Source organism: Schistocerca cancellata, chromosome 7, assembly GCF_023864275.1.
Source record: "Schistocerca cancellata isolate TAMUIC-IGC-003103 chromosome 7, iqSchCanc2.1, whole genome shotgun sequence".
Lineage (NCBI taxonomy): Eukaryota > Metazoa > Arthropoda > Insecta > Orthoptera > Acrididae > Schistocerca > Schistocerca cancellata.
Window position 1 is genome coordinate 301,110,321 of NC_064632.1, and position 20,762 is coordinate 301,131,082.

Below are 20,762 nucleotides of genomic sequence, written 5' to 3' on the forward strand. Positions count from 1 at the left end.
GTGGAGCTCAGAAGTGAAGTACATAGAGAGTCAAGTATCAGGAGGAAGAAGACATATTCCAGTATCGGACTCTAAAGCAAGCAGACATAAGTGTTCTTCCAGCGTTGAACTTGGGAAAAATCAGTTTTCTGGTGGGAGACGACATTAGTTTGAGCTGTGACTCCGACTCTTCTGGGGGCAAGCCGTCCTGAGTGGCCGAGCGGTTCTAGGCGCTTCAGTCCGGAACCGCGCGGCCACTACGATCGCAGGTTCGAATCCTGCCTCGGGCGTGGATGTGTGTGATGTCCTAAGGTTAGTTAGGTTTAAGTAGTTCTAAGTTCTAGGGGACTGATGACCTCCGCTTTTAAGTCCCATACTCCTCAGAGCCATTTTGAACCGTTTTTCTTCTGGGGGCAAGCGCTGCCTAGCGACGTGAGACGATAGCTTGCGATAGGCTTTTTTTTTTTGTTTCTGGGACAACAGTCTCTAGAGGCGTGTTTTATTCAGTTCAGCCGCAGATAAATTCACTAAATTCTGAATTCTGTACCCTGAGATTCACTAAATTCTGTACCCTGAGCCCGTGAATAGAGCGCAGCTTAACTGATTGCGCCCATATGCTTACGTTGAAAGAATTGCTCGCGCAGACATTCAGTTAGATCTTGATAAGATTTCAAAGTGGTGAAGAGACTGGAAACTTGCTTTAAATGTTTATACATGTAAAATTGTGCGCTTCACAAAATGAAGAACCGTAGTATCCTACGATTGTAACATCAGACAGACACAGCTAGAATTGGCCAACTCATACAAATACTTGGGTTTAACATTTTGTAGGGATATGAAATCGAATGATCGCTTAGGCTTATTTGTGGATAAAGCGGGTATTAGACTTCGCTTTATTGGGAGAACACCGGGGAACCAGTCTACAATGGAGATTGCTCGTGCGACCCATTCTAGAATACGTCTTAAGAGTGTGGTGCCCGCGTTAATTGGGTTGGTTCGTTGATTTGGGAGGGGGGAGCGGCAAACAGTCCTATTGGATTAGGGAGGGATGGGGAAGGAAGTCGGTGTGCCCTTTCAAAGGAACTGTCGCCTTCCCGAACGCGAGTCCAATGTGCTAATCACTGAGCCACATCGCTCGGTACCAAATAGGAAAAAATGTTCAAATGTGTGTGAAATCTTATGGGACTTAACTGCTACGGTCATCAGTCCCTAAGCTTTCACACTACTTAATCTAAATTATCCTAAGGACAAACAGACACACCCATGGCCGGCCGCGGTGGTCTAGCGGTTCTAGGCGCGCAGTCGGGAACCGCGCGACTGCTACGGTCGCAGGTTCGAATCCTGCCTCGGGCATGGATGTGTGTGATGTCCTTAGGTTAGTTCGGTTTAAGTAGTTCTAAGTTCTAGGGGACTGATGACCACAGATGTTGAGTCCCATAGTGCTCAGAGCCATTTTGAAGACACACCCATGCCCGAGGGAGGACTCGAACCTCCGCCGGGACCAGCCGCACAGTTCATGACTGCAGCGCCTTAGACCAAATAGGAGTAACAGGAGAATGTTAGCAGCTCGAATGATCGCAGGATAGTGAGCAGGCAGACTCTGTTAGAAAGACGTAAACTATCCTGAGAAAGGCCATTCACGAAGTTTTAAGAACCGACTTTAATACTTAATGGCCGTGGGAATATACTAAAACCCCTTACGTATCGCTTAATTAGTGATCGTGAGGAGAAGTTAGATTAATAACAGAATGCACAGAGACATTTAAACAGTCATTGTGCCCGTGCTCCACGTGAATGGAACGGGAAGAAACACTAATAACTGGCACAATGGAACGCACCCTCTACCATGTACGTCACGGTGGCTTGCTGAGTATACAAGTAGATGTAATCCTATAAGAGCAGTGGATTACTGACTGTGTTTCCCTTCATTCATATATCAGCCCTTCAAATCGCACTGAGCACTATGGTACTTAACATCCGACGTCATCAGTCCGCTAGAACTTAGAACTACTTAAAGCTGACGAACGTAAGGACAGCACACACATCCATGCCCGAGGCAGGATTCGAACCTGCGACCGTAGCGGTCACGCGGTTCCAGACTGAAGCCCCCTAGAACCGCTCGGCCACAACGGTCGGCGTACCAACCCTGTGAAATCTTATCTAGTCTAAAATTTGATTGTTCAACCTTAAGATGCAATGAAGAGTGTGAATGTATAAAATAATAGTTTACCGTCAGCATGTTGTATAGTCCCCTACCCTTTTATTAATGATTTCAAGGATACCAGTACTGGGAACTGCAGCTGCCTCACGTTATTCAGATAATTCAGACCTCGCAAGTGCTGTTACTTGTTTAAACGTCTCTCTTCCTTGCAATTTTTCTGGTCAGCTTTTGCGCGCCCTGAATGCCGCGCTCTCGGCGGAGGTCACACCCTCGGTATGGCCCTAACTTCGAATTACCGGCAGTTGACACTTCCCGTGTATTTGTATGAGAGACCTATCGTGCAACAACGTTGGCCGGTGTTTTTCTGTAGTTAACGCAAGAGCGTATCACATGCTGCAATTTAATTTGATCGGTCGCACTGAACGGATTGCGTACTGCGATGCGCGCTTGTGGAAATAATTAGTAGCTGGGCCTTGGCTGACACGTCGCAGTGGAACTGTGGAGGGTGCCGTGCCGCTGGTAGTTGGAGCTAAGCTCCGAGTCCGTGCAGTGAGCACTGGCTCACCGGCACGCTCTAGTCGGCGGCTTTGGCGGGTTAATGGAATGACCACGTGGCGGGGCTTAGCGGCACACTCGTGGCAGCGGCCGCACACGCGCTAGCGCCTGGTAGCGGGCAGTGGTCACTGCTCTCCTCCCCATCTCACGGACGTCTGCAAGAATACACTGAGGTGACAAAAGTCATGGGATACCGCCTCATGTCGTGTCGGATGACCTTTTGCCCGGTGCAGTGCAGCAACTGGAAGTGTGTGTCATGGACTCAGAAAGGCGTTGCAATTGCCCTACAGAAATAATGAGCCATGCTGCCCCTATAGCCGTCTGTAAGTGCGAAAATGTTGCCAGTGCAGGATTTTCTGCAGAAACTAATCTCTCGATTACATCCCGTAAATGTTCGATGGGTGGCAAAATCATTCGCTCGAATTGTCCAGAACGCCCTTCAAACCAATGGCGAACCATTGTGACCCAGTGACATGCCGCATTGTCATCCATAAAGATTCCATCGTTGTTTGGGAACATGAAGTCAATGAATGGGTGCAAATGGTCTCCGAGTATCCGAACTTAACCATTTCCGGTCAGTGATCGCTTCAGTTGGAACAGCGGGCCTAGTCCATTCCACGTAAACCTAGCCCGCACCATTATGGAACCACCACCAGCTTGCACAGTGCCTTACGGACAACTTGGGTCCATAGCTTTGTGAGCTCTGCGCCACACTCTAACCCTCCTTTCAGCTCTTACAAACTGAAATCGGGGCTTAATCTGACCAGACCACGGTTCCCAGGCGTCTAGGGTCCAACTCAGGAAAGGCGCTGCAGGTGTGAGGAAGGGCACTAGAGTCGGTAGTCTCTGCCATAGCCCATTAACAACAAATTTTACCGCGCTACCCGAACGGATACATTCATCGTACGCCCCACATCGATTTCTGGGTTTATTTCAGGCAGTGTTGCTTGTCTATTAGCACAGACAACTCTACGCTAACGCCGCTGCTCCCGGTCGTTAAGTGAAGGCGTTGTCCGTGGTGAGACGTAATACCTGAAATCTGGTGTTCTCGGCACACTCTTGACATAGTGAATCTCGGAATATTAAATTCCCTAGCGATTTCCGAAATGGAATGTTCCATGGGCCTAGCTCCAACTACAACACGCGCGTTCACAGTCTGTTAATTCTTGTCGTGCGGCGATAATTACGTCGGAAGGCTTTTCACACGAATCACCTGAGTAAAAGTGACAGCTGCGCCAATGCCCTGCCCTTTTGTGCCTTGTGTACGCAATGCTAGCGCCATCTGTGCACGTGCATATCGGAAACTAGTCACTTTTTGTCGCTCAGTGTATGTCGAATGGATGAGCGCAAGACTTTAAAATTGCCAATTTTTGATTGAGTAGATGGTTTTCGAGATGTGTCACGGCACAACAACTAATTTTTGTAGGAGTTATTACATCCCAAAGACCTGATGGTTATCCACTCACATCTAGAAGCGTGTGACAAAACTTTCTGTAGTGTAGATCCCTTGGGGTTGACGACAGCCTCCTTTTGCGCCCCCCCCCACTCCTCCCCTTCCCAATTTTGTAGGTTTATGGCCTATGACCTATTTACATGTTACTTTAAGCGCACAACAAGAGTTCTCGGGGTTGCCCAGACTGCCTAACGTACCTATCATATGGTTCAAATGGCTCTGAGCACTATGGGACTTTACAGCTGAGGTCATCAGCCCCCTAGAACTTAGAACTACTTAAACCTAACTAACCTAAGGACATCGCACACATCCATGCCCGAGGCAGGATTCGAACCTGCGACCGTAGCGGTCGCGCAGTTCCAGACTGAAGCGCCTAGAACCGCTCGGCCACCAGCGGCCGGCTCTGCGTTTCCTGCAGACACAGTTCTACTGCTGTACAAATGACAGGTGCGTCACTCTGTGTGGGTCAACTGGCGCCGCAAAACGTTTAAATTGCACACAGATTCAGCGTGAAATTGTGGCGTTATACGGGCCAGATGCAATGTCGCGTCCAGCAGTGGTGAGATGGTGCCAAAGATCTGACCAGTGTGGCTGCACAGACGTGGGTGATAGCGATCGGGAAGGAACGCCGTCGACATCGACCACAGATGACAACGTCCAGTGAATCGAGGAACACTGATTCGCAGCAGTCGCAGATTTCAACTATGAGGACGATCACACAGCGGCTTTCGAGTGATTCCTTAACCAAGGAGAGGTTTTCTATCGTCGAGGAAGTGAACAGTTGCTGGTACGTTCTGTTTACCGTGGCTTGACGACTATGTTGAAAAATGGTGTCATGTATCTGCGTCGCTCTGGAGTGTAGGCCAGCATTCAACAAAAGTTTCTTGTCCTGCCAGAATAATGTGCAGTTTAATTTTTGACGTCAACTCTGTACTTGTGGCATCTAGAGTAGTCGATAACTTTGGGGAAGAAATAAATGCTTTTCTCATGGCGGTGTCCTGCTTCGTTAATTTCTGTTGCGCAAGCCGTAGTATGAATCAAAAACTATACTCGCTCATCCCAAATTAACTTCGAAACGAGTATTCGTTTGCTGCAAGAACTTACTTTTGAAGAAATGTGAATATTCTCTCCTCCTGCCGCCTGCTCATTCATTTTTTCACCCGTAATAACATTTTCCTCTTTTCATTTTGCTCACTGCTTCGGCATACGATGTAGCGGCCACAGGTAAATCAAGAACTGCTCCGTGGCCGAGCGGTTCTAGGCACTTCAGTCTGGAACCGCGCGAATCCTGCCTCGGGCATGGATGTGTGTGATGTCCTTAGGTTAGTTAGGTTTAAGTAATCCTAAGTTCTAGGGGACTGATGACGTCAGCAGTTAAGTCCCATAGTGCTCAGAGCCATTTGAACCAAACCGCCCAAAGACGTAAACAACCATGCATGAGCAGCGCCTATTAGACGGAAGGGGTTCGACAGCCGATCAGTTCCAGTCATTCCACCAGGAAGGAGCTACACAGCTTGTGTTGTCTGTAGTTCAATCATGCCTAGACGGTCAATAGCGCGGTTCGATCGCGTCCGCATTTTTACTTTCTGCTAGGAAGGACTCGCAACAAGGGAAGTGTCCGTCTCGGAGTGAACCAAAGCGATGTTGTTCGGACATGGACGAGATACAGAGAGACAGGAACTGTCGATGACATGCCTCACAGGCCGCCCAAGGGCTACTACTGCAGTGGATGACTGCTTCCTAAGGATGATCGCTTGCAGGAACCCTGACAGCAACGCCACCATGTTGAATAATGCTTTTCGTGCAGCCACAGGACGTCGTGTTATGACTCAAACTGTGCGCAATAGGTTGCATGATGCACAACTTGGCCTCCGACGACCAGGCTAGGTCCATCTTCGAACCACGACACGATGCAGCGCGGTACAGATGGGCCCAACAACATGCTGAATGAACCGCTCATGACTGGCTTCACATTCTGTTCACCGATGTGTCGCATATACCTTCAACCAGACAATCGACGGAGACGTGTTTGGAGGCAACCCTGGCAGGCTGAACGCCTCAGACGCACGGTCAGGCGACTGCAGCAAAGTGCAGGTTCCCTGCTGTTTTGGTTGGTTGGTTTTGAGGAAGGAGACCAGACAGCGTGGTCATCGGTCTCATCGGATTAGGGAAGGATTGGGAAGGAAGTCGGCCGTGCCCTTTCAGAGGAACCATCCCGGCATTTACCTGGAGTGATTTAGGGAAATCACGGAAAACCTAAATCAGGATGGCCGGACGCGGGATTGAACCGTCGTCCTCCCGAATGCGAGTCCAGTGTCTAACCACTGCGCCACCCCGCTCGGTCCCTGCTGTTTTGGGGTGGCATTATGTGGGGCCAACGTACGCCACTGGTGGTCATGGAAGGCGCCTTAACGGCTGTACGATACGTGAATGCCATCCTCCAACCGATAGTTCAACGATATCGGCAACGAACCGGCGAGGCATTCGTCTTCATGGACGACAATTCGCACCCCCATCGTGCACATCTTGTGAATGACTTCCTTCAGGATAACGACATCGCTCGACTAGAGTGGCCAGCATGTTCTCCAGACACGAACCCTATCGAACATGCCTGGGATAGATTGAAAAGGGCTGTTTATGGGCAACGTGACCCACCGCCACATGCGTCTACGCCGAATCGCCGTTGAGGAGTGGGACAATCTGGACCTAAAGTATCTTGATGAACTTGTGGATAGTATGCCACGACGGATACTGGCATGCATCAATGCAAGAGGACGTGCTACAGGGTATCAGAGGTACCGGTGTGTACAGCAGTCTGTACCACTACATTTGAAAGTCTCGCTGTACGATGGTACAACATGCAATATGTGGTCTTCATGAGCAATAAAAAGGGCGGAAATGCAAAACTTTTTTGAAGTGTGTATAATATAGCAACCATTTGCTCACAGAAAGCGAACAGTCAAACGTTAACATCATACACTGACAATGAGAAACATTACGATCTCTATCCACATTAACGACTGAGGTGGCTGGACTCGCATTCGGCAGAACGACGCCTCAAACCTGCGTCCGGCCATCCTGATTTAGTATCCCTGGAATTCCGTAAATCGCTTCAGGCAAATGCCAGGATGGCTCCTTTGAAAAGGCACGGCCGATTTTCTTTGCAATCCTCTTCTAATCTGAGCTTGTGCTCCTCCCTAATGAGCTCGCTGTCGAAGGGACGTTACTGATCTCCTCCTTTAATAGTGAATGCCGCGTCACGGCGTTACGGGCGTGTGAAGCGGTGAGAGCGGTAAGGGAGGCACTCCCTCGTCTGATATTGTTTTTATTGACTAGTCCCGCATTGCTTTGCAGCATTACACATTTCTTGATGTGGATGATGAAAAACAGCTTCAAGCAGACGATACTTCTTAACGTGAGCTTAAATCGGACAGAAAATACCGGGACCGTCAGTAAAATCACATACCTTTTTCAACGAGCTGTTTTTAAATCTAGAAGACAAGTCAAATTCTAAATGTGTTTCTTTACAGAGCACTGGCGGTATTTCATATCAATAAAACCAAACACGTTTGGTGAAAAAAAGTATGTAAAAAACAGGGAACTACGAAAGCTGTGGCCACAGAAATGAAGTATTTAAATACCTAGGGATTTCAGTTACTACAATTTAAATTGCAAGGATCAGATAAGGGATGCTTTGGGGAAGACCAACCAAAGACCGCGCTATTTTCGCAAAACACTTAGAAGGTGTAACAAATCCGCTAAGGAGAATGCCTACTAACAGAAAACACTGTAAATAGGAGGCTCCCTTGACACTTCTGGCGGCAATTTGCACCTATTTAACGCGGAACATTGGCTTTTGCCTAAGAGTATGGTGACACACCTACTTGTATAACCCAGTCTGGCGAATGGGAGCTACAGGTAAGGGGCTGCCTTGTAAGGTTGCAGTTTGTATTGTACTTTCGAGTATCACATAAAATATTTAATAAATGTTTCCCAAATGGTATTTTAACTGTACACTGCGAAATTTTTGTTTGTGAGATGGTCTGATGATGGAATTTAATTCCAGAACCGGTAGTCATTTGTCAAATACTTCTGCGAGTATAATGTTTTGGTCAGTGTTCCAGGCGACCGTGTGTGGGGCTTGTGTACAGTGGCCTGCGTGACGAGGCGCGGCTTACTTGGCCGTGACGTCGAGCAGCTCGCGGGCCGCGACACGCATCTGCTGGCCGGCGCACGCTTGCTTACGTTTCGGATTTTGATGGCCAGCCGCCGGTCTAAAAATAAGTTACGACCCTGCTGGATTTCTTTTTCCAGTCGCCCAGAGTTCGTTTTGGGGTCTCCGTCTTACGCAATCGACGCTCTTGTTGTGGATCCCAAAAGTAGGTTACGAATCAACGTGCTGCCTCACTTCGCACCTCGAGCCTGCTACCTCGCCCTCCTGTTGGAATATCATTACTTCCGAGGGAGAGGAGCACTGTATCTGATCACGGCGGATACTGGGATGGCTATTAAAGCAGGAGACGAGCGGTTTTTCTCTTGTTAGACAGCTTCGAATAACTTCGACGTCGGTAATTGTCGGCAAGAATTTGTGAACAAACAAACGAGGCCATAAATGTTTTGTCAGAATTAAAAATGGACGTATTTTTTAAGCTACCCCCAATTAGGCCTATAACAGATGCATGTGATCATTTCTGCACTGTCCCAAATGAACAAAATACGAGTGTACGGAATATCAGACTAAGCGTATTGTTGCACTGAACAGTTTCTAGCAAACAGAACACAGCATGTCGTTCTCAATGGAGAGAAGCCTTCAGACGTAAAATTAACTTCGGGCGTACCCAAAGGGAGTGTTATAAGACCATTACGTTTCAAAATACACAGGGTGTTTCACAATTTATGTTACTCTTTTCTAGAGGTTGTAGAGGGTCCTCATAGATCAAATTTTACATAGGAACCCATGTCCGGGAATGTCATCCAACGACGCTACAGAACGTAAAATACCGGGTAATCAAAAAGTCAGTATATATTTGAAAACTTAACAAACCACGGAATAATGTAGATAGAGAGGTAAAAATTGACACACATGCTTGGAATGACATGGGGTTTTATTAGAAAAAAAAAACACTTCATATTGCTAGACGCGTGAAAGATATCTTGCGCGCGTCGTTTGGTGATGATCATGTGCTCAGCCGCCACGTCCGTGCCGGCCGCTGGTGGCCGAGCGGTTCTAGGCGCTTCAGTCTGGAACCGCGCGACCGCTACGGTCGCAGGTTCGAATCCTGCCTCGGGCATGGATGTGTATGATGTCCTTAGGTTACTTAGGTTTAAGTAGTTCTAAGTTCTAGGAGACTGATGACCTCAGATGTTAAGTCCCATAGTGCTCAGAGCCAGAGCCACTTTCGTCATGCTTGGCCTCCCAGGTCCCCAGGCATCAGTCCGTGCGATTATTGGCTTTGGAGTTACCTGAAGCAGCAAGTGTATCGTGATCGACCGACACCTCTAGGGATGCTGAAAGACAACATCCGACGCCAACGCCTCACCATAACTCCGGATATGCTTTAGAGCGCTGTTCACAACATTATTCCTCGACTACAGCTATTGTTGAGGAATGATGGTGGACATATTGAGCATTTCCTGTAAAGATCATCATCTTTGTATTATTTTGTTATGCTAATTATTGCTATTCTGATCTGATGAAGCGCCATCTGTCGGAGATTTTTTCAACGTTTGTATTTTTTTGGTTCTAATAAAACCCCATGTCATTCCAAGCATGTGTGTCAATTTGTACCTCTTTATCTACATTATTCCGTGATTTATTCAGTTTTCAAATTTATACTGACTTTTTGATCACCCGGTATATAGTCGCCGGCGCCTGTGAATGTATGTATACACAGGATGATTCCGTGATGATGTTACAAACTTTCAGAAAGGATAAATGTATCAATATGAGGCAAGGGTCCCTGTACTGAAAACGAACAAGTTGAGAGTTATAAGTAAAAACCCTTATGGTGCTTGCTACTGTGAGACACATCTACCAGTACTATTGTTGGTAGGATTGTAGGGTAGACAACATTCAGAGATGGTAGTATGGACCAGAAGAGGGAAAAATGTCTGCTAAATATGGGCTCTAAAATCCATACGTTAAGAACCATGAGCACTTGTTCAGTAAAGGACATGGGTTTCACACTAGCGAAGACGAACAAGTGCTCATAGCTCCTCAGGTATGCATTTAGAAGCTCTTGTTTACTAGATATTTTTTCTTGTCTTGGTCCTTACTACTACTTCTTAAAGTTGCATAGCGCACATTCTTAGCAACAACAGTACCGGTACATGTATTCCACTGTCAGGGGCATCAGAGTGACTTATAACTTTCGACTCGTTCGTTTCCGAACAACGGCTCCTTACCTCAAATTGAAATATTTATCCTTCTCCATCATCCTTGAAAGTCTGTAACATCATCACGTTATCACCGTGTCTACACACACATTTACAGGCGCCGACGCCTATAACTTTGAAGCTCTGTAGCGTTGGTTCCCTCTACAACCTCTAGAAGTGTAATACGAATCGTGAAAAACGCTGTATATGAATAGCCTATATCCAATCTAACATTCCACAAACATTCTGAAATACCCTGTATATAACGTTATGGTCGTGTGAAGAGCGCACTGAAGATTTCTCCTCTTGCGCTAGTAAAGCTTTCGCGCAGCAATGTTAATCGAAAATACGTACCGCTCTCCACTTCCAGGTGGTATTAATGGAGTAGCTAATCTCCGCTCTCAAGGTAGTTAACAGGATTTAATTTCCGGGAACTCAACCCTCAATATAACTGGATAGCGGGCGTGAGGGGACTCTTTCCTGGAGGCCTACGGTCGGACTAGTTTTACCATCAAGAAGTAGTGGAAGTTGTGGTTTAGCAGACGTTTACTTCTTGTTCTGTCGTTGCACGATCTAATACCAAAATTGAGTATGACATGCTGAAATTTCAGTGGCTACGAGTGGAAGTTGGTGCCTGACAACTCCAGAAAGTTACAAGTCGCGGTTTCGGCGCCTAGCCTAAATCTGATTTGCGAGTTAAGTTGTTTGCTGTTGCGAGAAGTTGTGTTGGCATCCCTGTCACGGGACATCTTCGCTACCGCCTGCTCTTGTTTCCTGTTCACCAATGCCAGCCGTCTGCAGAAATTAGGAAGAGCCCCGCAAATTTCCCCCGGCAAGTATTTTCTGAATTCGTTTGAGAGAGAGAGAGAGAGAGAGAGAGACCATAAGTTCGATTTTGTAACCGAATGAAGTCGGCGCGAATATAGAACAGATTTTTTGGTTTTTCCCACTTGTTCAGCCAAATTCTGTCGTTGGTTAAAATGCTGACTTTGCAGTCATACACTGTATAAACATGCAAAAAAGAACGAAAATATTTTCTTTCTCTCTCTTTGGCTTTAGTTGTCAACTTCTAACATCTGCATGAGTCGGCTGGCAGAAGAGTTTATTTGATGTCACATATGATGTCGCCATAACTTCATAAAAACCACAAGTTCAAATGGTTCAAATGGCTCTGAGCACTATGAGACTTAACAGCTGTGGTCATCAGTCCCCTAGAACTTAGAAGTACTTAAACCTAACTAACCTAAGGACATCACACACACCCATGCCCGAGGCAGGATTCGAACCTGCGACCGTAGCAGTCGCGCGGTTCCGAACTGAGCGCCTAGAACCGCACGGCCACCACGGCCGGCAAACCACAAGTAAACCCGTTTCAAATTACGTTAATCTGTCTATATAACGTTTCGTTCTGAAAGTCAGTAAGACGTCGAATCAAAGATGTTTATTGGTGCTGGGACTAGTCCACGGGCTATATAGCAAGTGATATGGTATAAATGTAAAGACAAGTGTTCTGAGAAATCGCAATTTAAAGAGTTTTAACAGTGATTTAAGAGTATTTTGCAGTATCCGCATAGGCACAATATGTGTAGCTAAAGGACTGAGATATGGTATTAACTTGCCAAAACAGAGTAAAAGAAACTCCACAGAGATTGGGAAGGATGCATACATCTCGACCACTTTTAATGCCCATGTGATCTTTGGTTGGCAGGAACGCCACATCCCTTCTTAGGAGCAGATCTTCTCGACATGCATTTCCTCCAACCAGCTTAATTTCATCTAAAGTACGGATGACTGTGAACAATGCATTACGTCCTCGTTTGGTACGGTGCAGTAGAATGTCTTGGGATTTAACGTAGGTCAACTTCACACAGACTTGCTGTATTCGGGACGAGTATTTAGTCACTGGAAGTCCTTCACTGTCATACTGTGGAGATTAAATCTGTATTATTGGGATATAGTGATCTCGTCCTCATATGCTGGGCAAAGCACACATTGCAGACATAAAGCTGCTGTATCCTCCAGAAGTTACGGGACACAGCCTACGTAGAAGAGCACCGAGTTGCCTATCAATCAGGCGCAACGTAGTTGAAGTCACTTCGGTAAGCTAACTTGCGAAAAACGCGAACCAAATTTTGGAAACCGTTTTTCTCTGCCGCTTTAAGATGTCAAGGCCAGGAGTGGTTTTGCTAGACCAGTCAAGTATAGATTTTCCGATCGTCAGCTCTGTTAGACAGAAGGTTTCCGGACATCAGCTGTTCCGATTTCCGATTTAGTTAGCGCAATGTTTGGTTGTCTTCAAGTAAATACCAGAGGTATACAGCTTCATGCTCAGTCTAATATTTCTACTTCTTCTTCACTCCGCAAAAAGCCACTCCATCCGGATTAGTCAAAAATTTTTAAAAACAAGACGTGATCTGACAAACAGAAGCACATTTCAAAAACACTAGAGCGAAAATCGGGTGTGGAAGAGAATCTCCGGCAGCTCGAACTGCATTTCAAGAATCGATACTAGGGTGTCTACATGACCAACCGGAGGTGGTACTGGGAAATGGTGTATGAAATACGGTGTTGAGAGTCTCATAGAAACGTTATGAATGTTAAGCCTTCGCCTTATGTTACTCACCTAGTTCCCAAGTAGACATCCATCCGCCAAACGCAGACACACGGCTTCAGTAAGTTAGTCAGTCAGTTTTTACTTCAAGATAGTACCTAAGGACTCATCTACAGTCGTCACCAATAGACAGGCGCAGTCTTCGTACTCGAGTTAAGTACTGTAAAACTTCTATTAAATAATCGCTGTGAAGGTGTGCTGAAAAGTAACGCTTCCGAATTTTTTATGCGGAAATTGTTAAAGATTTTTAAGTAAAACCAAAGTGTCTACAAATTTGCAGCGGTCTTTCGCTAGAGCGCTCCGAATTTTAACGTGTAAAATGGCTATGTGTAATGTAAGTATGTCGGTGCATGAGAAACAGCGTGTTGAAATCGAGATTTGAAGAGTTGGTCCGCATATGGAGCACATTCTCCTTCAGCATAATGCGACACCACACTCGAGTGTTGCGACATCTGCAACCATCCGATGTCTCGAGTTCTCTGCCATCGATCATCCTAAATACAGTCCCAACTTGCCCCCCTCCAACTTTTTCCTGTTTCCAGAAATCAAAGAACACCTTCTAGGACCACTTTGATTGTGATGAAGGGGAGCAAGCAGAGGTGAAGTTGTGACTCCGTCAACAAACTAAAACATTCTTACCAGGTTGACTATGTTGAGAAATAAATAGGAAGATATGAAGAACATAGATGCAGAACGTTAATAAGGTTTGTTTTATTTAAAAAGCTTGTACAAAACATTCGGAGGCATCACTTGTCATCATGTTCTCGTAACCTATACTCCCTTTAATTTTTACCGTATCTGTTGCCTCTCTCTGCTTGGCCCTGTGACAAAAATGTGAAGTTTCTGTGTGCGAACGAGTCGCTTCGTAACGGCAACGAACCGAACGTAAAGCGATGATTACTAGGCCATAATACTTGGTTTGGAAAGGTAAAGCTGTATTCTACTCAGAGGTTGGTGGTGAGCATCGCATTGTTTTACTCCCTGTTGGAAGTGGTATACCGTTCCCTTCGTCCGACGTTTGACCAGACTTATTGATCTAGGTATTTACCAATGGGTTCAATAATGAGATACCTCGGAGGTTTCACACTGTCGAGAGGCTACAACAGACTCAACGTAGGCCTCAGTGGGGTAGCACTACGTACCTAGTGCAGTTAATGGGCAGGCGTCTCAATTCTTTAAAGACACATTTACACGGGCCATGGAAATTACAGGCAATGTTGTCCGGCAACATGAATTGCAACCACATGTTCCGAAACATTACCAGCCACTACTGCTTGTCAGTATTTTTGGCAATACATTTCCGAGACGTAAGTGCTTACAGGGGATTCAGTATGGCCGCGAGATGGGCGAAAGCGAGCTTGCAGAAATTGAGTGCGACACTTCTGAACTTGCATTCAAAAGGAAAAAAAAAGTTAGCAAGAAAAATCGGCGTTTATGGATGCGTTCATTTTTTTTTAAGTCAGAGAACTGCTTGCGAAACTGTAACTCGTGAGCTGATGCTGGGTACATACCTTATCCAGGATTTCAGTAGAATGACGAGAAACGATTCTGAAAGTACTTTTTCAGCTTGCGGCGTTAGTGTACATGACTTTCTAGATCCCACAGCTCTGGTCGTACATGTACGTTTCGCTTTTAATAAAATTCATGGTCCTCTCGTTTGCGTATTATCCAATCCTGTGGATTACAAAAAGATTGAGTGGCTCTGTCTACACACGCCGTCTTCAGAATGGAAGAGAGTATTGTTTCACTGATCAGATTTCGTGATTTGCCACTGCAACGCTGTCGGCTTGAGAAAGAGAGCCGGCCGGTGTGGCCGAGCCGTTCTAGGCGCTTCGGTCTGGAACCCTGCGACCGATACGGTCGCAGGTTCGAATCCTGCCTCGGGCATGGATGTGTGTGATGTCCTTAGGCTAGTTAGGTTTAAGTAATTCTAAGATCTAGGGCACTGATGACCTCAGATGTGGTGCTCAGAGCCATTTGAACCATTTGAAAAAGAGGAAGCAACACAGAGTAGATTGATGCATTTAAAGGCAAATACAGGCGTAGATGTGGCCGGCCATACGAAATATTCTCCATTCTTTGAGGACAACAATGTCAACACGTAGGCCATACCTCTGCTACTTCCGGCAACTGCCTGTTGCATCTGCATTATTGATTGGCGATATTGCCAGGACATTAAGCGAAACTGCCCGCTAACACAGGAATACCGGCAGATCATACAGCAATATAGCCTTGCCACATAGCACTATTGCTTTTTCATATAGTAATATTGCCAGCCCATAAGCAATATTGCTCTTACATGCAACAATATTGCTCGTTATAACATTACATTGCAGCAATGTTGACGGTAACACTATTGCAGCCGCACATTCCCGTGAAATATGGCGCGTGTTAGCGCATATTTCAGGCATGTTTCCTTGCCGAAGCAGGTGGCTGCTCCCGAAGTGTAAACAGACGCCTCGGAAGGGCTATTCGCGGTTGCCCAGCGGACGAACGCACAGCTGTTGGAAGACACCGCGTGCCAAACGGAGCAGGAAAAAGCTGCCGCTTGCACAATGCACCGTCGCCGTTGCGTCACGGCCAGCGGTTATATAGCTGGCCCGCCTGCGCCTGCCTGTGACAACAGTCGTTACGTCACGAGCGAAGCCGCTGCTGACGTTCCGTGGGTCAGCGGCCGCAGCATCCGACCACAACATGGTCTTCCCCCTCACCTGTTTCGCGGAACGTAACATGCTGTGTAGTGTGTGTGTGTGGGGGGGGGGGGGGGGGGGAAATACCCTAATCAATCCCGTCCTCTACCATTAGGGGGACGGCGCATGTGGAGGTGTCTGTACACCGCCGTTAAAGAAGAATTTCTGTAATTTTACTACCCTGCTCATTATTCGAGGCGAATGTGGGAGGAAGTAAAATGCAAGGACACTCGCCCTGGAAAGAATATAAATGATATATTAAGAGAAATTCTTTACACAGTGCATTAAGACTACCTTGTGCAGTCTTCCATTGTAAGTACAACGTCCGACAAAATGTTCCGAGATTGTTTTTATTGCTGGCTATAAGCTTGAACTAGAAACTGTAAACAACATATGGGCATTCGACTACTCAGTTCTGAGCACGCAGTGTGGACGTAGCGTGTGAACGTTGTTGTGTCACAAATCGCATTAGAGCAATCAAGTATTCAAGGCACAAGTGTGTCTTAAGTTTGTCCCACACACTTTGATTTGCGAAAAAAAGCAGCGACGCGTGGACGTCCGAACTTGATCCAAACTATGCAATCCGCGGATACTTCTTTTCTGGAAACTATCATCAAGGGTTATCATTCTCGGTGTTATCAATATGAACCTACCACAAAACGACGAAGTGCGGAAATTCACAGCAAGAGTCATCACTTCGACGACATAACCGGAATTCAAGCCAATGTGACGCGCGAGTTGATCATCATTCTAAAGAAGTAGTTTTCTGACAATTTCACTTGGTTGTATGAACGTTCTGTACATTGTACTCGAAAGGGGGGAACACTCTGTAAAACACCAGAAGTATTAAACCCACCATCTTTTTTCCTATTTTAACGTGTTTTTAATAGAACGTTTTCTGATCTGATGCGTCATGGAGGGTACTTTGTTTACCACTATCATTTTCCGATGAGCTAGAGACCTGAAACTTTCAATATAGCTCAGAGCTCTGTGACAATACACTATTCATCCTCTTTCGTGTGTGGTGTAGGGTACTTTGTTTACCCACTGAGATAGACTCTTGAACTCAAGATCGTATACATTTTTATTTTGGTTACTAGTTTCAGCTACACGAGAGATCTTCAGATCATAAAAACATTGTTGATTAGTGTCATTGCATTAATAGCTCAACACACTGTTCTCTTTTTTGTGAAACGACAAATCCATACAGAATGCATGGGTAAATAAATTTACATAATTCATTACCAATCAAGTAGAAGGGAGGCCATAAAACTAAGGCGTTATGCGGTTAGAAGCGACTGACACAGTTTAATCAGTATTTGCATTATCTGATAGCAGAGATCATCAGGTGTTTAAATTGTGTCAGTCACTAAGTTTTATCAGCACAATACCTTAGTTTTGTGGCCTTCGTTGTAATTGATTGCTCGTGAGCGATAACCATTTGTTGACCCGTTATAATAATTACACTAATCAAGAATGTTTTTTTGAACGGAAGATGGCTCATGTGTAGCTGAAACTAGTAATCAAAATACAAATTTACTGACGATAATGATTTCGAGCATTTGCAGTCCTTAATATTAAAAAGATTCTGACAGGATATTTGAGAAGACTGTTTTGTGTAACATCTCCTCTTATACGAAAAGTTTGTGATTACAACTATAATATTTTAAACATAGCTGCACAACAGCAACGGTTTCACGTAATAAAATTATAAACAGCCGACCAGTTGCAATGGATAAAGAAATTCTTTACCTAGGTTTCGACGATTATAAATTTGTCTTCTTCAGAACGTAGCAATTTTACATTAGTTTTCTGACAATTTCACTTGGTTGTATGAACGTTCTGTGCATTGTACCATGGCCGTTTTTACAATGGTCGGCATAGATCCATGTGTCAAAAATAAAATATAGCCCTAGAATTAGGGTTTGTCACGTAAATATAAAATAGCTCATGGATCTTGCAGAGCTCACAACCGACTATAACTATGGTAATTAACAAACTTCCTAGCACATAGGGTCAGCTCGGTCCTGTTATTCTAGCTTTATGCATACCAGAATTGACGTCTCTCCTCACTTCATACGACAATTCTGTGGACGTTCTCTCTATACGTAACTGGACACTGTATGTCAATAGACAGACGATAGGCACCTCCTGAATACCTCCACGCAATTGTAGTGCCTTCCCCAGTGTTCGTAAAATTGCAGAGCTCCACCCTTGCTTCGGAGTGTTTTTCTTTTCTTCAGTAGCTGAAATATTTTCCAGTTCGCGACTCCGGGCTCGTACCCCGATCTCAGTCAGGACTTTACTGACCCATCTAGTTGGAGACAGTATAAGCACTATCACAAGGCTCCTTTTGTGGGCTGTAAAGCCTCTCTATTAACATTTGCTGTCCAGTTACCCACTGAGCTGGCGGCCGTATACTTATTTGCTGATCGTGTAGTGTTATCTATGCAAATGTCTAACTCAGTGGTGCGTGTACCGGGTGATCAAGAAGTCAGTATAAATTTGAAAACTTAATAAACCAAGGAATAATGTAGGTAGAGAGGTAAAAATTAACACACATGCTTGGAATGACATGGGGTTTAATTAGAACAAAAAAAAAAAAAATCAAAGTTCACAAAATGTCCGACAGATGGCGCTGGGCAGCAAAACGTCAGTGACTGCACATGACAATCGTGTATAAAAGGAGCTGTAATGAGAGAAACAGATGCGCCAGCAGTCGCAGCATGTTGACGTTACCTGAAAAGACGCTTGTAGTGAAGCTGTATTATCAGACGCGTGAAAGATATCTTGCGCGCGTCGTTTGGTCATGTGTTCAGCCGCCACTTTCGTCATGCTTGGCCTCCCAGATCCCCAGACCTCAGTCTGTGCGATTATTGGCTTCGGGGTTACCTGAAGTCGCAAGTGTATCGTGATCGACCGACATCTCTAGGGATGCTGAAAGACAACATCCGACGCCAATGCCTCACCATAACTCCGGAAATGCTTTACAGTGCTGTTCACGACATTATTCTTCGACTACAGCTATTTTTGAGGAATGATGGTGGACATATTGAGCATTTCCTGTAAAGGACATCATCTTTGCTTTGTCTTACTTTGTTATGCTAATTATTGCTATTCTGATCAGATGAAGCGCCATCTGTCGGACATTTTTTGAACTTTTGTATTTTTTTGGTTGTAATAAAACCCCACGTCTTTCCGAGCATGTGTGTCAATTTGTACCTCTCTATCTACATTATTCCGTGATTTATTCAGTTTTCAAATTTATACTGACTTTTCGATCACCTGGTACATCCGAAGATGGAATGAAGACAATCGGAAAGCGGTTTTTGTGGCAGCTGACCTGTGGCTGGAGTTGCTGGAGGTGACGCTGTTGTTGGAGCGCGAGCGGCGGCTCTTGAGCGAGTCGCCGCGGTTGACGACGCCCTTGCCGGTGATGCTGAAGTGGCGCAGGCGGTAGTACTCCTCCTCGACGCCCGTGTTGGGCATCGAGGCGACGCGCGACCGCTGCTGCGGCAGGCTCAGGTACGTGGGCCGGCTGCTGCCCGCCGCCTTCACGCTCTGCGACCGGCTGTGGTGCGGCGACCCGTACCTGCCCACACACACACACACCGCAACTGCACTCACTGCTGCGGCTGCCTACAACTGGCCTGAGCCCGCAATATTGACTATGTTACACATCTGTCTGACGTCACACAAGTAACCCCCGCTGCTCAACTGCATTTTTGTCACAAATGGTCACCTTGGCTAAGTAGTGGTTACTGAATTCCAAAACTAAATCCATTTTTGCCTATTGGGCCCACTTTCCGTGATATAGGATCCTCTGTCTACAAAATACCTTGAAACTGTTGTGTATTGGTTACTTCGGTATTCCGCAATTAATTTATTTTTACTTATTTTTTGTGGATGTAATTGTTGTCGAACAATCGAAATATGTACAAGGAATTCCGTAAATGATACTCACTTCCGACATTCACCGCCAGGATACGAAGGAGGCCGGTAAGTCTTGCTCACATCAGTCTTAGCAGTGCGAGAGCTGACCTTGTGAAGTGAGTTACTGTTGGCTCGTGAAGGTTTGTGTTTCGCGTGAATTCAGAAGAAAAAGAAGAAGAAGGAGAATAAAGAATGCCCCGTACCTGTATAAATAACCCAAAGTCTTTTTGTTATATCTGTGGCAAGTTAACTCTGAAATCACAAAAACAAAATCTTAATCCTCTTTTATAAAAATCCCATGTACTTTATTTTTGGCGACCGAAACAAAAAATGGACCCACACACATATGCTGTTTGATATGTATTATGCACCTGACAAGCTGGTTAAAAGGATCACGTCACATGTCCGTTGGTGTCCCCATGATTTGCGAGGAACCGACGGGTCGCACAACAGACTTATTTCTGTGCGCCAGCAATAGCTGTAATCACATCTAAAATAAATAAATTTATGCAATATCCTACATTAACATCAGTTTGCAATGTTGTCTACATAACTGATATTACTACACTAAAGATATGCAGAAGTGAGTGAATCCAGATATAACTTCAGACATTCTGTATCTGCCTCAGTTTCCTTCTGATACTAGTTTTTGTGAAAGCTTACGTATTATAGCTTTATACGTGTCAGCACAAAAATTAATCAAATGATTGAGCAGCATAAGAGCAAAAAAACTGAATAAACATATGTGATAATATTTTCTTCCTGTTTTCCTGTGATATTTTGCCTCAGAAACGTCTCTTCGCTAAGGTCCAGCAGTAATTGGACAACATTACAAACTGATTTTCTGTTCGTTGTTGCTTGTCTACAATGGCCAAAAATTATCATATGTACATCAGTGTATTATACGCTGAAGAGTCAAATAAACTGGTACACCTGCCTAATATTGTGTAGGGCCCCCTGGAGCACGCAGAAGTGCCGCGACACGACGTGGTATGGACTCCAACA

General features: G+C 45.4%; 1 protein-coding gene across 1 annotated transcript in view; it reads right to left on the reverse strand.

Annotated features, from left to right (window-relative positions):
- LOC126092631 (GTP-binding protein Rit2) overlaps positions 1 to 20,762 on the reverse strand; it is a 121,662-nt gene that overhangs the window by 72,773 nt on the left and 28,127 nt on the right. The window contains exon 2 of the mRNA XM_049908353.1: positions 19,168 to 19,416. Coding sequence (XP_049764310.1) covers positions 19,168 to 19,416 — 249 coding nt within the window. The remainder of the gene's footprint in view (positions 1 to 19,167; positions 19,417 to 20,762) is intronic.